Source organism: Pelmatolapia mariae, linkage group LG17 (assembly GCF_036321145.2).
Source record: "Pelmatolapia mariae isolate MD_Pm_ZW linkage group LG17, Pm_UMD_F_2, whole genome shotgun sequence".
Lineage (NCBI taxonomy): Eukaryota > Metazoa > Chordata > Actinopteri > Cichliformes > Cichlidae > Pelmatolapia > Pelmatolapia mariae.
The window spans coordinates 23,822,617-23,839,536 of record NC_086242.1 but is presented as its reverse complement, the minus strand read 5'-3'; the positions used below and the strand labels follow the sequence as shown (position 1 = coordinate 23,839,536).

Genomic DNA, 16,920 nt, shown 5'->3' with positions numbered 1-16,920 from the left:
GCACCCTCGACCTCTGCTCCCCCAGGTTCTTCCTCAGGCTCTGTTGAACAGTCTGAGGTGAGTGGGTCACACTTGCGGAGAACAGCACGTTCAACAGCTGGTCAGCACTCGAATGTACATCACTTGCCACGTCCTGTTGAATCTGCACCAGTCGCTAATGCGCAGCTTGCCATATTCAGGCCATGGTGTTAGGTTTCTTGAGTTATTGTCGGGGCGCCAATACAAAAAGGGGGGGTAGATGTAGCCGGATGGGCTACTCGCCTTTCTTTTCTCTCTCTCGCTCGCTCGCTCTACTGCTGTCGCTCTCTCCTGCGCTCGCTCTTACTGCAAAACTAGGTCAATTGGGAACCCACCTGCATATTGATTGCAGGCTGGCACCAGGTATAAAGCCAAGCCGGTGCTTCTTTGGATTATTCCTCCCATGCATTCAGCGCAAAGCAGCAGTAAATGCTGACACTCTGCGACGGACTGATCGGCAAGAGTAGATCATATGACAGCCACAGCGCGGCAGGTTGTTTTATTCCGGCGTTGCGAAGAGAGGTGCTTGTGTGATTTCCCCCGCCAGTGAGAGTATAATGCCTCCGGTCCTGGGGGTGTGATCGCTGCCTTCACCTCCGTGGCAACTCACACAGCCTTAAGTGAAGAATCAAGACACCTGCCTAGCCGTTGTTGTGAGGGCTCCTCCTCAGTGGAGCCTGCTGTCTTGTCTTGCCTGGTTTCGAATTGTTTTATCGTGTCTTATTTGGTTTTATTAAGTAGGCCTACCATTTCCTGGTTCGCCTGGTTTTATTTTATTTTATTTCTGAACTGTGGCGTGTGCCCACGCTTCTGTGATCGGGCTGAAGCAATCCTTTGCCCGAGTGTCGTGCCGGGAATTTTAAATTGCCTCCGTTGCTGGTCTTAGCCTGTGGGGAGCCAGACCAGCTGGCAATTGAGTCTGGGACGACTATTACCAGTACGAGTGGACCCGTGGGGCATAAGCCTTCCATTGTGGTGTGTGTGCGTGTGTGTGGTTTCTTTTATTAAAGTTATTAAAGTGTGTTTTAGTTTTTTTTTATTATCTGTAGCGAGCCAGACGCTCAGTGTCCCTTTTATCCTGTTAACATACTTCTGTGTTTTATTTCAGTGGATGAAGGACGTGCCAGTGGCCCTGGGACCTCAGGTGGTGGGTCGTTTTCACACTTTCTTTTGTACAGCACCGGGTGGGCTGCAGTGATTTTCGTTTTGTGTGATTTTCTTTTGGGTCCACGGCTGCTGGTAAGTCCAAGTTCCATGTTTGTTTTATTTTCGCTTTAAGACACTGTCAACAATGACGCTACATTTTGGTTTCTAATATTTTATTTATTCTTATTATAAATAAACTGTTTTAATATTGGAGCCAACCTGCCTCGGAGTGCATCCTTGAATCTGTGCGGCCTCTTTTTATTCCTTTTATCTATTTTTCTTAAATATATTTCCTAGGGGTGAAAATCCCCTAGGTGGCGTTGTCATTTTATTTCCTTTTATTTAACCCCGCCGACCACTTGGTCACACTAACATAGCCATGTCGCTAGCGATCACGTAACACGTCATTATATACCAGCTAATCCAACTTCAGTAACCCTACAAACGTCACTGCTGTTTAGTTTTCTGTCTTCATTAATGTTGGAAGTGATGGCAGAGCTGTACCTTTTAATTTTTTCAGAAATCTCTCAGTCAGAACATGCTATATCATGTTTAGGTGGAAACTATCGAGCTAACTTCCTGCTAACTTCTAACTCTGTTAAATTAAATAAATTCTGTCTTCATGGATGCCTGGATGTTAAACTTAATTGTTACACCTGGTAAAGCAGCAATGCTGATCATTTTATTAAAGATGAAAGAATTTAGACAGTTTTTAACTCTCAGTGACGCCACAGTGTTCGTTTGACTTTGGGACCTGAAGCAGACGGAGTTTTGGACCCAGATTACTACCTGAGGCTCCTGACTACGGTAGCCCTAATGCCCCGGTGCGGCTTCGTAGCTTAAACATTTTTTGACTAATTTTTGAGCGCCATGTACCACATAAAATTGGTTCGAGGTCAGTAAGCACAACCAAAATTCATACATAATTCACACCGGATTGTAAGGCGCACTGTCGATTTTTGTGAAAATTAAAGGATTTTAAGTGCGCCTTATAGTGCGGAAAATACGGTAGGTCTGAGTGAACTTTTTCCAAAAGTCATGTGACTAAAAACCCAAACACAGAGTGATGGAAACTGTCCTCAGAGCAGTTTTAACTAAAAGTAATTACATCAGATCAGATCGGTATCGGTGGAGAAGAGCACACAGGGCGAGGCCACTCCTCCAGGAAGTAGTCAGGTCAGTAACATTAACGCCATGGTAACCACAAGTCTGTTCCTGACACCAAGTCAGCAGCTGATTGGATCGAGAGAAGGATTCTGTGAGAAGAGACAGAAAGAGAGAGGGGACCAGTCAGATGAAATCCTCAGAGCATTTTTAAAGAGGAAGTTGAATATCCTTCATCAGCTGCTGCACTTCAGCTGAAGGGTTAGGCTTTCCAAGAAAGTTTGTCAGATCTTTTATTTGTCAGATCTGTTCCTGAAAATTACGTAATGAAGTTCATCAAGGCTTTTATACACACACACAAAAGTTATATTATAAAAATATTATAAATAATAAATAATAATAATATAATAATAATAAATAATACTATAAAAATTATATATATACATAAATATATATATATATATATATATATATATATATACACACTTTTTAGAAGCTGAGAATCATGCACAGTGTTGGGACAGAGAGACAATGCTGCCACCATCAGGTCAGACTGTGAACTAAAAAACTTCACTCTATCGTTCATCAATCACACTGTAGTTAAAACAAAAAAACATCTTCAGAGTAAAGTTATCCCACCCTGTCTGAGGTATCTGGGGGAGGGGAGCCGGATGATATCACTGCAGTCTGTGGTTAGCCCCACCTCTTCTCCTGTGTCAACCAGGTGCCTCACCTGAAGACAAAAAAAATATCCCTTCATACAGGAGCAGCTCTTACTTGTTTATTGATTCAGCTTTAAATTCTTCAGTCCAACCAAACATCATCAACAGAGACAAAAAAGCCCTTCCCTCTCTGTGTTTACCTGGGCAGGTGTGACGGTCAAAGGGCTGGTGTTCATGTATCTTGTTGTTGGATCTACAGAGTACAGAGTGATATTCTTTTGCATGTTCTCTGGAGTCGTCTGAGGGAGGAGACGGTACAAACTCTCTCTGTAGGAAAGGCACACAAACAGACATAATGTGGCCAGGTGTGAAAGAACAGCAGATGTATCCTGTCCAGGTGTGTCTTCACCTCTCAGCCAGGACATCCAGAGGAGCTGCGCCCTGAGCCCAACTTCGTATCATCCAAGCCGAATCCAGAGCTGCCAGAAACCCTCGAGCGACTCCCGTCCCCATCGGCCAGAAGGGCTGCAAACAGACAGGAAGACTCTGTAATTAATCAAGGTATCTCACTTCCAGCAGCCTGTTTACCTCCACCGGTCTCACCTCCAATAGGCTGTCTCCAACCAGTGTGACCAGCAGCTGGTGTCCGTGGCGTTGGCGAACCATAGCAGCGTTCTCTGATGCATACATGCAGGTGAAGTCGAACATGGCAACATCAGGCTGACCATAGTGATTCATGGCGAAGTCCAGAGTTGGCAGCTGGTGATTGGTGGAGAAGTCTGCAGCCTCACGGGCATACGCCTGCAATGCATTCTGGTCAACGTTCCCTCGAGAGAGGAGCAGCTCTGTGTCTGCAAAATCCTAAAGAAAAACAACAAAGGCATCTACTATTAATTCAGACTTATGTGAGTTGGTTTGAGGAGTGTGACTTCACACAGAATTACTCCACAACTGACAGCCATCTCAATGTGGTGGAAATGTTTGTATTTCCCAGTGACCCTGAGAGCTATGAATACCTTGCCCTGAAATAAAAAACCAAAGCCCCCTCCTGTAGGTAGACCTGAGAGCAGAGCTTACCGGGGAGTGTTTGATAACAAGACCTTGATATGTGGTCCATGACTGGGTGCAGTTCAGGGTAACTATCTTCAGAACTCTCTGGAAGGCTTCCAGACGTACCTGGTAAACCCAAACAGGTGGTGAAGGTGAATTTGAAATCCCATGTAAATGAGGGTTTTCACTCTCACCTCCAGGAGAATTTGTCATGTATCCTTGGATAAGGAGGGGGCAGTGAGCCATGTTCAAAAACCTTGCAGATATGAACAGATGTGGGCCATAGCCATCCTTTCTAGTTGACCTCTGGGTCTGCTGAAAAGCAGATAGGTGCCAGGAAGCTAGAAAGAGCTGTGGTTTTGACAGTCAAAATCAAAACAGTGTGGAAGGAGTTTAGAGAGGCCACGGAGAAGGACTACTGACAAGACTAAAGAAAGTCTGAAGACTCAGAAGAAGCAGTTTCACTGGAGAGGCTACTGGGGTGGTTAAGAAGCTCCCAGAGTGCAAGATGCAAGTTTTGGATGAGATTCACCTCGAAATGCTAAAATTATTCAACAGCAATGGTGTGGGTTCATGACTCAGCTCATGGACGGAGGGATGGATAGAGAATGACTCCAGGTGTGTGTGTGTGTGTGTGTGTGTTACCTGCAGAATTACTCCTTTTTCCAATAGACTCTGTTTCTTTGCCGTCATCACAAAATAGTGTGTGTCGTCTTTGTAGTACACAATATTCTCCAAGTCAATCCCTAAAACAGGCAGACACAGGTGAACATCACACACACCTAGAGTCTCTGAATGCAGACTCCAGGTGTGTGTCAACTCTTAGGAACAAACCAGTTTCCTGTCGTAGCTCCTGGAAAAACCTTTGGTTAAAGATGAATGCCACACCGCTGATCTCCTCCACTTTGGCCTCAGCTGTGGTGTTTCTGTTCTTGAAGTTTGCTGTGATGGCGATGGCTAGCTTCCCCCTGAACTCTTTACGCCTGAAACCTGTTCACACACATGGATACAGGACAACATGGTCAGGTACACAGTGACCACATTTTAGAAAAGGGGTGTCAAACAGCACATAGTCCAGAGAAGTATCATACCAGTCTGAAATGTTATAATGATGCTGCTTCTATATAGCAGTCAGGGTTCAGATTTACAGGTGGATTAACCTCCATCAGACTGTGAGAAAAAGGCTTACACTGCAGTACTGATTCAAAAGTAGGTTACAACTTTCTGATGGACTGGAAGACACAAAAACCCTTAGAAGAACTGAAGTTGTTGTACCTGACTATGTTGATGTACCTGATGATCTTGTTGTACTTGCCTGATGATGTTGATTTACCTGATGATGCTGATGTACATGACTATTTTTTGATACCTGGTAGTGTTATTGTACCTGGCAGTGTGTTCCTGCGTCCATCTGCTCCGATTATTACATCAAACTCCAGCTGACTCACAGGGTGATTCTTTGGACTCACCTCCATTCTCCAGCCCAGCTCTGGACAGGTACATAGATACACAGAAAGTTGAGGAATCTACATTTTAAGTGCTTTTAGGACTGAAAGATAAATTCATACGTACTGTCTGTCTTTCATTTCTTTCGCTCACATATTCCGCAGCTCAGTTTATGACCCTGATGATGGCTACTATTCATCTGCTTCTGTGTTTTCTAATTAACATCAACAAGGTTACACCAATGATTTCTTTCAACACTTTCACTCTAGGTAAAATTTTGTCTGACTTCAGGCCTTATACCCCCATTGTCACTTTGGCTGACAGTTTAACTCGGTTCGCATGTAAAAATTGTAACTGTGAGCTGTGAACACACTTCAGTTTTTTTTCTAGCAATACATACAGCATTGTCTGGCTTTAATTATTTATACAGCAGCCCCTTTGTTCAAACTCTTAGGCCGTACTGTGTCTGTGCTGGTCCTCTGCTGGCTCCACCAGCTTTTTAAACTCCACGTTGACATGAACTTCGACCCCCAGGAGCAGGGCGACCTTCAGCAGGACAAGCTGCAGTTGGCGAATACCTGCAGACAGGAAACAGGAAGTGCTGACTGGATGGTTTGGCTGCTCTGATCAGACAGAAGCAGAATGCTGACTCACTGATGTGGTCGATGGAGCCGGCACAAAACCTTCCATAAACTTTTTTGGCTCCGAGGCCCCGCAGGTCGTGGATGGTAAAGGGCCATAAGTGGAGCACATTGTTCCTGGAGAAGGAGTCCCTCTTCTCCAGCAGCACCACTCGAGCTCCCATGAAGCTCAGCTCCACTGCTGTCCGCAGACCGCAAGGCCCTGCACCAATGATAACACACTGGCCAGCGAGAGAGGAGACAACAGACGATCAGACACATTCTTCCCTTCTTTTTTTTTTTAACCTTAAAGTAAAGCCTTATATCAACAGTTCAAGGTCATATTACTTTAAGACCAAAAACCAAAATCTGTGAATGCTGTTTTAATTTCTCTGCCATGAACAGTCAATCTATGAAGTAGTAAGGTGTTCCTAATAAAATGACTGAGTAACATGTCTTAGTATGTTTGAACCGAAGCTCCTGCTGTGTTTTTTTAAACACGTACAGTCACATCACTGCAGGCTCGCGCTCTCTGGTACTCCTCCTGCGCCCCCCTCCGGTCCAGCTTGGCCCACAGACCATTCGCCCTCCAGTAGTTGAGGCGGCATTTAATCGGTCGGTACAGTGGCCTTTCGGCAGTGCTCGGGTCCAGCTGCAGATGTTCACAAAGCTGGCTGAAGGAGCGCAGCGTCGCCCTGCAGGTTGATGCTGATACAAACTCATCAAACAGCTCCTGAGCTTGGCATTCTGGGAAAGACTGGTCTTCCATGGTGACCTCTGAGGCTGCAGGGCACCATGGATCACCTGCTGATGATGTCACCTGTGATCTTCAGCTCGCTCTCTGTCTGGTGAAAGGACAGGAAGTGGAATTACAGACTATGATGCCTAATTGAGGATAAAAGCTAAAAATTTGAGGCGCTGTTTGTGAGGTTTGTGTCTTCCTGTGGCTCACCCCCAATTACAAATACAGATACAGCCTGAGACAGTACAGAAAAGTACTTACTGATTCATGGTGATACTTAAAGTGCAGGTACCGGAAAACAAAGGAAAAACACTTGGATGCTTTAAAGGAAAGCAGAACTCTCACAATTTTGAAGTCCTGAGTACCTTTTTGTTATTTTAGAGGTACTTTGGAGTACTTCAGAGGTAGGTGGGAAAAGTTTCTCCCTCTCAGATTGTAGTTAATGCTACCATTAGTGTTTATCTGGTGTTTTCCACAGATACGATTCACAAGAGTCAATGCTTCATAGAAAACAATTTTAAGATAACAGAACATTTAAAAAGTAGATAAAAAGACATCAGTAGTGGGTGCTTTTGGACTCTGTTTTATCCAGTAAGGAGTGAACGACTGCATTTCGAATTACCTGCAGATTTACTGAGTAAAGAAAACAGGAGCACATGAACGCACCCTAAGTTCCTCTTTAGAAGCTACAAAGCTCAACTAAATGATGTCTCTCAGGTGGAAAAACAGGATTTAGTGAGGTGTGGGTATCGAAGTAGTGATAAGTATTGGGGTGACATTAGGAAAAACAAATATTGTTTATCATTTTGAAAATAAAGTCTAAATGTTGAGAAAAGTTGTTTCAAGAAAAACTGCTACAGCTGCTTTCCCTCTTAAACACGCCTCGTGTAGATGAGTCACTGAAACCAAATGATCAGCCGTCCTGATCCAACAGATCTCACATCTGTTGGATTTTGTGTAAAGCTGACCAACTCTTCAGCGTCGTCATGCTGATGGTGTCTCTGAGCTGAAAGACAAATCATTTTCTTCCTTTAACTAAAACTGATCCTGAAGTACGACCTCACTACCTCAGAGGCTACAGCAGCCGTGGCGCTTTGTCCTGAAACAGCTGTAATCTACACATTTTTCTGCTTTTTTTTCTTCCTAAGAATAGAATTATGTCTTTAATCTCAAAACTGTCACCAATATTTTTTTTCTTAATGTGGTCTTAATACTCCTTTATACTTCTTTGTGTGAGACGCGATTTAAACCATTGTACCTGAAACGCTCACAGAGTCGTCTCAATCTGATGGTCAGCTGTGTCGCGTGCAGAGCTGAGGTCCAGTCGTGCATCCAACACCTTTTAAAGGTGATCTGACATTCTGAGCAAAGCGGTTTGGTGGAGTGCTTCCTGACAGTTAACAGTTAATTAAAGTTACTGTAAACGGGACATCAGCAACAGCACTCTGGAATAAAGGAATCTGCTTCCACTGCCGGGTGCACTCTGTAGTCGTGACAACCTGGACTTAAGGTGACAGAGCAGCTGAAGGGAAGGTGTGACGACCTGGATGGAGTCCAGACCCCCTGCTGATAAACTCCTGCTACACCAAGGCTGCGTTCACAGACACTCAGGCGACTGCTGAAAATAACAGCAGCTCTACAGACATGGCACTGGAAATTAAAACTAGAAAACCCTTTTTGTTCAGCTCTGTTTGAATTTCAGAATAAAACATCAATAAATAACCCATTAACCATTTCAGCAAATTAATCAATAAATATGTTTTTATAAGTGTTCACTGCAGAGACATCAAACCATTCAAACAGCAAAACCTCAGATCACTGGAACTGATCAGATTATTGATCATCACCTCAGAGCGAGTTAAATGATAATGATGTCTCTGTGTTGTAGCCACATGACCAGCCATCAGCCTGAGTATGTGTTTGAAACAAAGAGGCTCACAGAGCATGCCTGTCAGTACCAAGCACCAACACGCACGTTTGTCTGCCTCTGTGAGGACCCTCAGTGACACGATGCTTTCATAACCTAAACCGTCATGACCTCTGACCCCTGAGGTGAGAATAAACAACCTCACAAAGACAGACAAACAGCAGCAGATCTGAGCGTGTTTCACTTTACTGGATTTAACACAGAGGAGAGTAATTGATTTATTAGTCTATTGATTATCTGTGCTTCAGACGGACAGCTGAGGGTGAGACCACAGTTTGATGTTTAAATAAAGTTTGAGTCAAAGATCTAAATGAAAGTCAAGACGATTTATCAGCTGCAGTTTCTCGATATTATGCGTTTGGAGTACTTTGTCTCACTCTGTTCACCGTGCAGTAGATATTTCACACTGACCAAACAGACATCGAGCTGCTCGGTTTTCTTTCTCAAGATTCAGCATCATCTTGTTCTTTATTCAGCTGAGTGTAAAACACGGTTACAGCAAACTCTGAATCTTTCTGCAGCCTTTTTATTTGCAGCTCAACTCTACAGCACTCAGAAAAACTCAATCCCACCACACACACACCTGTGACTCAAAAAAATAAAAGTCTGCTTTTACTTCCTGTCTGCAGACTGAATGGAAACAGACAGAAATGTACTCACATCTCAGAGCTGCCAGCCACCTGCTGCTTGCCTCCAACTGCTACTGCTCCCCAGCACACACTAATCCACTTTAATCACACAGACACACTCCTGTCAGTGTGGTCAAATGTCCTCACAGTGTCTGAAACTTACAAAGCTGGTCAAACAGGCGCACTGACACACACAGTGTGTAGCTGAGGTCAGGGGGCGTTGTTAGATTGGGGCAAGCCCCGCCCCCTGACTGTCAGACAGAGAGCGGATCCTGATGGTAATCTGGGAGTTAACAAGCTTAACGGGAGCTGGGCAGCAGCCTCAGATCATCTTTGTTAGTGATGAAGTAGAGTTCATCACTGTGACATTCATCACATCGCAAGGATCAAGCATGACTGGTCATGTCACCTCAGACTTCATAGATGTAAATAACACCATCACTAATAATTAGCCCCACGGGTACAGAGACAGGAGTTCATGTGGGAACCTATCAACAATCACGTGATCACTCAGACAAGGACTGCAGTGCAGAAACTGTCTTGACATCATCAGGTCTGTGTGAAGAATCTTAAATAACCCCGTTTGTCACCAAGCAGCTCTCTGTGTGACATCCTACGTTAAAGGCCACGTGAACGTCACATATCAAACCATCTTTTACTCTTAGACTGCTTACCTGAGATTTGCAGCCAAACCTCCACCATCATCAGATAAAAGGCTGTGTGGCTGTTGTGGTCCTGAGAGTGTCAGGTGGATGTGACTTCATAAACCTATGCAAAAAGGACACTGGACTTGCTCTTACTCTGGGTTTTCTATTTATTCAGGTACAAAGACAACATCATTATCAACAGTGTGTTATGCAACTGCAACATTCAGGCCTCAGGGTTGGGGTGACTCTACTTGTTTTTCTTAGTTAACAAAAGACTAATCTACATTCCTACAACTAATGCTGTCAAAGTCTTTCTTCAAAAGTTCAAACAGGTGTGTGATCATACAGTGGCAGTATTTTTTTTTCTTATGGTAACTAAGAAATAAGAGCTTTTATTTCTAACTTAAAAACAACAACAATAATAATTAAAAAACATTAATTTTTCTCATATAATGTTGTTATACAAAAATCACAGGTTTCATGTTATGCTATCAATCATGGGGTTGAAAAATGTTCCTAGGCTGTAAACAGCATGCAGCTAGTAAGAACCAACATGAGCAACATGAGTGAGGATGAGAACAGTTGAAGGACCTGCCTCAATATGCGTACTTTTGCGTACTTGCAGTCTTAATTACGCAAGTACTGTTCCAATTCAAAGTACAGTGGTCCCTTGCTATAATGCGGTTCACCTTTCGCAGCTTTTTTTTTAATGCAATTTTGCATGCTTTTTTTTTAATAGCACAAGTGTTTGGCATCCTGATTGGTTGCAAGTGTTCTGCATCCAGAACACTTGAATGCTGGCCTAATCTCTGCATTTCGTTTGGAAATTTTCAGCTATCTCTAAAGGTTCTGATATAAATCAATTTGGTATTTTTAATAGCCAGTTGTTCATACAAATCTTATACTATCCTATCAGTGTTGGGGAGTAACGGAATACATGTACCGCCGTTACGTATTTAAAATACAAAATATGAGTAACTGTATTCCGTTACAGTTACCGTTTAAAAAGGTGGTATTCAGAATACAGTTACTTTGTTGAAATAAATGGATTACACGGCGGTACTTTCCCGTTTCATATTCTCGCGGGTCAGGACTGTTTGGGTTTGTTTGACAGCTATGTTCTGTTGTTCCAGGCGGCAGCGTTACGGTTGCCATGGTTACAGGGTGACGCTCTCTCTCTCTGCGTGTTTCCTGGGTGAGAGAGCGCTTTTTTGTTGTTGTTGTTGTGCTAAGCTAAAAGGCAGAATGCTACAGGCATCGCCCTAAAGAATGTAGCCTCATGGGCAGTGTAGTCCGTGCTGCAGCGAGAATGGACTACCATACACGTTATGTGTCTGTGAGCGAGGGAGGGAGAGAAAGGAAAAGTCCGAGCTGTCACGGAGCAAAAACGGGAGCTGGAAGCATGTAAATATAATAATAACCACTGCAGCTAAGAAGAGTGCCTGACGAGCCCATTTGTAAGTAAGCTATTAAGACTCAACTGTACACTGTGTTCGTGTTTTCCTCCGGAAAAAATAAGTTCCGTTGGAGCAGCCTTTCAACGCCTCTCTCTGTCTCTCGCTAGCAAAGTTGACCCAGACAACAAAGTAAAGCTAGTTTTCAGCTACGAGCCCAACACGGAACCCGACGTATTAGCCAGATGTCCCTTTACTACGGTTCGGACCTTCAGTAACAGTAATAAATCACAGCCATAGTACATTCACGTAGTTGTAAACAGCATGATAATATATTAAGTAATCCAAAGTATTCAGAATACGTTACCCTCATTGAGTAACGTAACGGAATACGTTACAGAATACATTTTGGGGCATGTATTCGGTATTCTGTAATGGAATACATTTTAAAAGTAACCTTCCCAACACTGTATCCTATATAATGTTTAAAAACCTTAAATTATTTTCACGTTTCTATGTACATTAATTTTTAATAAAGCGCCTGATTGTTTTGCTGTCATTTTTCCCTCCTATAAAGGCTTTTCTTTGCTTGAATTATTATTATACTAATGCAATATTTAATGTTTTATATTTTAATCAAGGGACAAGTGAGAAAACCCGGGCTCTCATTGAGTGGTGGGCAGAAAATGAGAGCCTTTTTACAGGAAGGAGAAATTCCTGCAAGACTGGATGGGAGTAAGTACTGATTTTGACTGGTTTTGCTGCTCCCCGTGTTCTAGGGAAGGATTAGAGGAAAAGATCTTACGATAACTAGCTATTGAAGTGACAGTGCCACATTCAGGGACTTTGTTAGCTCTTCAGGCCTGGCCATAGCAGCCAAGCAAGCAAAAAAGAAGTGGAACAATCTGAAGACCAAATACAAGGTAATGTACCTGTTCCTATCTGATTCCTTAGAGTGGTTTAAAAAAATACTTGTTTACCATTCCTTAAATGCAAGGCCCTGTTTTGTTTTGTTTTTAAATAAAATGTACTTTGCAATTTAGTAATACAGCCCGTGTAACTGTGATAATATAGCAATTAATACATATTTTTAGGAGCTTAAGGACCCACCAACAGGCAAGGGTGTAGAGGAAGGTAGCCCGACTGCCGCCACCTGGCAGTGGTACAAAATGATGGATGCTGTGCTCCAGGGGCAACACTCAATAAGTCTACCCCTGGTAGTTGCAGCAAACCTGACATCCACTACAGGTGGTGCAGTCAGCACTCGGGCCTCATCCCCTTCTACAGAAGTGTCGAGGAAGAGCCAGAGGAAGGGGCCCTGGGACAGCCAGGCTATACTACAATTTTTAAAAGACCAGGCGGAAAGAGAGGAAAAAAGAGAGAGAGCGGCTCTGGCTAGGGAGAAAGAGAGGGAGAGGGCAGCTACTGAAAGGGCAGAGCGATATATGTCACTATTTAAAAAACTGAAAATGAAAAACTGAAAATTTTTAAATAAAGCACTTTACATGTCAAAAATGATTTTTTTTTTTTTGCTTCCCATGTAACTGGGAAATCTCTTTAGTCAAAGTAAAACAAATCATTTAAACAAGTGTAACACTTACAATAACATTTAACATTGGATTCAACCTATATAACCGTGAACACACGGTTCACGTTTGAGGTTTATAAAAAATATACAAAAAAAGAACACTAATGCACACTATTTACAATTTGAACAAATAAAGATGGATTTTAACTAATTAACTTAATTTAACTAATAACTAACACTAATTAGTAAAAAAATATGATTTGAATTTAACTTTAATTTAAATGAAACCTTTACCTAGATGTAATTATGTTCAAACAGACATGCAGGCAGCTGTTCAGGAGCAGACAGTTGTGCAGCAAGCCTGGCTCAAATACAAGTTCCTGAAAGCTCTCTGTCCACGCCTGTGCCTTCTGTTTCCGCTTCGGGTCCTGCTTGTGCCACCACCTCCTCCTCTCCTTCTTCATGGCAGACGTCATCTGTTGCCAAACAGATATTTTGGAGGATGCAGCAGGCCCCCACAACTTTGGGAGCAAACAGAGGCCGAATCTCAAGGGCTCGCAAGAAGATGGAGTATGTTTTGAGGATGCCTGGCCTTAGCATGGTGCCGATTGAACTTTTCTACCACTGAGTTTTAAAAGAAAAACAGTACGTACTTTTATTAAGTGCTTAGTAAACTTTCAATTAGTGTAATAGGTAGAATTATAATATTGCATTTGTTCTGTTAAAGCTCTGCGTGCTTCACAGTAACTGATGTAGCACTACTCTGTGTTTGTAGGTGTAATGAAAAGGGAATTATGTTCTTACTTGACACAGGCTGACAATATAGGGTCATTATTGCCACTGGGTGCTTAAAAAACCCTTATTGACCATGGGCCCACCGGCGGGCCCATTTTACAGGTAAATTTGAAGGGCCGGTCAATAAAGGGTTAAGGCATGGGTATCCTCCATCTCCCAAGAGGAAGAAGCCTGCTGGTGGATAGAGGGCCTGTTTGTAAATTGGGGATCTTCGCAGTACTAGTGCATCATGCACAGATCCAGAATTACCAATGTACACATCTAGGAATGTACCTTTGGAGTCACAGATGCCCTGCAGCACAATAGAGGGGAACAGTTTCCTATTGATGTAGGACCTCTTATGTGGTTCCCCGGGTGGACGAATCCGGATATGGCATCCATCAATTGTACCAGCTGTGCAACGGAATGCCTCTTTGCCGGGAAGGCAATAAGGCCACCGGCATGCCAAAGATGTCTGCCGTCACTCTGTATGAGGCTCCACAGGACAGCCAGTAAATGGTTACAAGCGCCTCAATTTCGTGGCTCCAACCGTGTTGTTTTTCCCAGGGGAGCATTTGCACAAGCATGTTGATGCTGAGTCTGAAGGCTGGTTTGAGATCAGCTAAAGCAAAGAAAACTGAAAGGATGGGGACACTGTTATTTATTTGTGTTTATATTTTTACTGGGCTTTTTCCTGTTTTAAACAAGAAAAAAGACACTTAAAGTATTTAAACAGATATGGATTAGGTTTATATATATATATATATATATATACCGTGCAGGACAGGCCCCTGCACGGTATGTACCACCGGCAGATAGAGGAGGTGGCTGATATCCAGAAATCCTACCAGTGGCTGGACAAAGCTGGACTGAAAGACAGTACAGAGGCACTAATCATGGCAGCACAAGAACAAGCTCTGAGTACAAGATCCATAGAGGCTGGGGTCTGTCACACCAGGCAAGACCCCAGGTGCAGGCTGTGTAAAGATGCCCCAGAGACAATCCAGCACATAACAGCAGGGTGCAAGATGCTAGCAGGCAAGGCATACATGGAACGCCATAACCAAGTGGCCGGCATAGTGTACAGGAAAATCTGTGCCGAGTATAACCTGGAAGTCCCGAGGTCAAAATGGGAGATGCCCCCAAGGGTGATGGAGAATGACCGAGCTAAGATCCTGTGGGACTTCCAGATACAGACGGACAAAATGGTGGTGGCTAACCAACCGGACATAGTGGTGGTAGACAAACAGAAGAAGACGGCTGTAGTGATCGATGTAGCGGTTCCGAATGACAGCAATATCAGGAAGAAGGAACACGAGAAGCTGGAGAAATACCAAGGGCTCAGAGAAGAGCTCGAGAGGATGTGGAGGGTGAAGGTAACGGTGGTCCCCGTGGTAATCGGAGCACTAGGTGCGGTGACTCCCAAGCTAGGCGAGTGGCTCCAGCAGATCCCGGGAACAACATCGGAGATCTCTGTCCAGAAGAGCGCAGTCCTGGGAACAGCTAAGATACTGCGCAGGACCCTCAAGCTCCCAGGCCTCTGGTAAAGGACCCGAGCTTGAAGGATAAACCGCCCGCAGGGGCGAGATGGGTGTTTTATATATATATATATATATATATATATATATATATATATATATATATATATATATAAATATATATATAAATATATAAATATATATATATAAATAAATATATATATATATAAATAAATATATATATAAATATATATATATATATATATATATAAATAAATATATATAAATATATATATATATATAAATATGTATATATATATATATATATATATTGAACAGTTACTTAATTATTTATTGTTATTTTTAGTATATGTCATGTGGAGAGTAAAGCTTGTTTCAGTACTGCTCAGTGGTACATTCGTTAAACTGTATAGGCTTTATAGTATTGATCTACCACCGTAAGATATTATACACAGCAAATGCGACCTTTTCTCTAGATTTGGGAGTACATGCATAGAAACACCAGGCTATTAGTTATTTTTAAAAATGTACTGCGTCAAGAAGGCACGCCATCAAGGCACGTCTCCTCCCCCTCATCTTCATCCTGGCTCTTCTCTCCTGGATCAGTCTTCTTAGTTGCGCTGCTTCTTCTTCAGCCTTAAGGTACATAATGCCAGCAGCAACTGCGACAAGCACCCGATCCATTTTCCTTTTCTTATCTTTTTACTCAGCAGATGAACCACCAATACCACAAACTATTCCCGCGATTATTTCCCGCCGGTGGCTCTTTATATAGGCGCACATATTGCTATAGTGCAGGTAAAGTAATTTATAAAATATTTTCATGTATTAGTTTTCAATGAAAACACACACAGTAACGTTTATATATAATTTTATTGTATCCAGGCCGGTCATGTTAGCCTGACCTGTGATGCACTCCCGTACTTGAGAATTGAGAAAGGCTCATACAAAACATGAGAGCCAGGAGCCAGCCAGCAAGCACCCGACTAGCTAACGAATATTAGCTTAGCATGCTAACCATAAGTACTAATTGTAAATAAAGTTACTATTAGAGCTCCAAAAGAGCTCCACTATTAGAGCTGTAACTTTCAGGGTACATGCAGTGCTTATAACAAAAACACATACAAACTATCACTACTGTGAGAACGTTTTCACTATTAAACATACAGAAACAACATGTTATAAAGCTTCTTTTTTTTTTGACTCCATTACAGCTGCACTTGAGAGGCTGCTCATGTCACACCTGAGGCGAGCCTGTATCATTTGTCCTGAAGGTGGCGCCAGAGGAAGATCATTTACACTGCACTCACAGGATTTATTATATGTACAGTGGCTTTTTAGGACATCCAGCCCTGTCCGTCTAAAGTATAAAGTAATGTTCTCATTAAATTCAGAGTTTTATATGATCAAAGTAAAACATGACATCTGTAGCATGAAGGGAAAAAAAAATCCACAGGTAGACTATCTCACACAAACACTTTGTTCAATAGTTGGAGTTTATTAATGAGCATACAGAATTACTGTTAGAGCCTACTGTACTACTAACATACTTCTGGATATGTTTATAAAATATACGGTAATTATTATTCTTTGCATACAAAGAGCCAGAAATAATGTTACATTGTTATACTGTTGAATCTTTTAAGCATAAAGTCACAGCTGATTCATGTGAAGTGCAGGAGGAGGTGAAAGATAATCCTACAAAAACCAGAGAAACAGAGCTCAGAACTGGCC

At 42.6% G+C, this 16,920-nt stretch overlaps 1 protein-coding gene across 12 annotated transcripts in view; it reads right to left on the bottom strand.

Annotated features, from left to right (window-relative positions):
• The window catches only part of mical3b (microtubule associated monooxygenase, calponin and LIM domain containing 3b), a 28,216-nt gene extending 18,733 nt beyond the window's left edge, over nucleotides 1–9,483 (bottom strand). For 10 of the 12 annotated variants that reach the window (XM_063500438.1, XM_065469450.1, XM_065469452.1 and 7 more), the window contains exons 1-12: nucleotides 9,376–9,483; nucleotides 6,552–6,891; nucleotides 6,081–6,288; nucleotides 5,888–6,004; nucleotides 5,368–5,469; nucleotides 4,815–4,970; nucleotides 4,626–4,726; nucleotides 3,534–3,791; nucleotides 3,340–3,455; nucleotides 3,131–3,257; nucleotides 2,908–3,001; nucleotides 2,273–2,420 (exon numbers count right to left, since the gene is read on the bottom strand). In XM_063500438.1, the coding sequence (XP_063356508.1) occupies nucleotides 2,273–2,420; nucleotides 2,908–3,001; nucleotides 3,131–3,257; nucleotides 3,340–3,455; nucleotides 3,534–3,791; nucleotides 4,626–4,726; nucleotides 4,815–4,970; nucleotides 5,368–5,469; nucleotides 5,888–6,004; nucleotides 6,081–6,288; nucleotides 6,552–6,815 (1,691 nt within the window). In that variant the 5' untranslated portion in view covers nucleotides 6,816–6,891; nucleotides 9,376–9,483. Of the gene's footprint in view, nucleotides 1–2,272; nucleotides 2,421–2,907; nucleotides 3,002–3,130; nucleotides 3,258–3,339; nucleotides 3,456–3,533; nucleotides 3,792–4,625; nucleotides 4,727–4,814; nucleotides 4,971–5,367; nucleotides 5,470–5,887; nucleotides 6,005–6,080; nucleotides 6,289–6,551; nucleotides 6,892–8,046; nucleotides 8,439–9,375 lie in introns of all 12 variants that reach the window. The other 2 variants (XM_063500437.2, XM_063500439.2) reach the window with 2 other exon arrangements.
• Nucleotides 9,484–16,920: the final 7,437 nt, after the last annotated feature.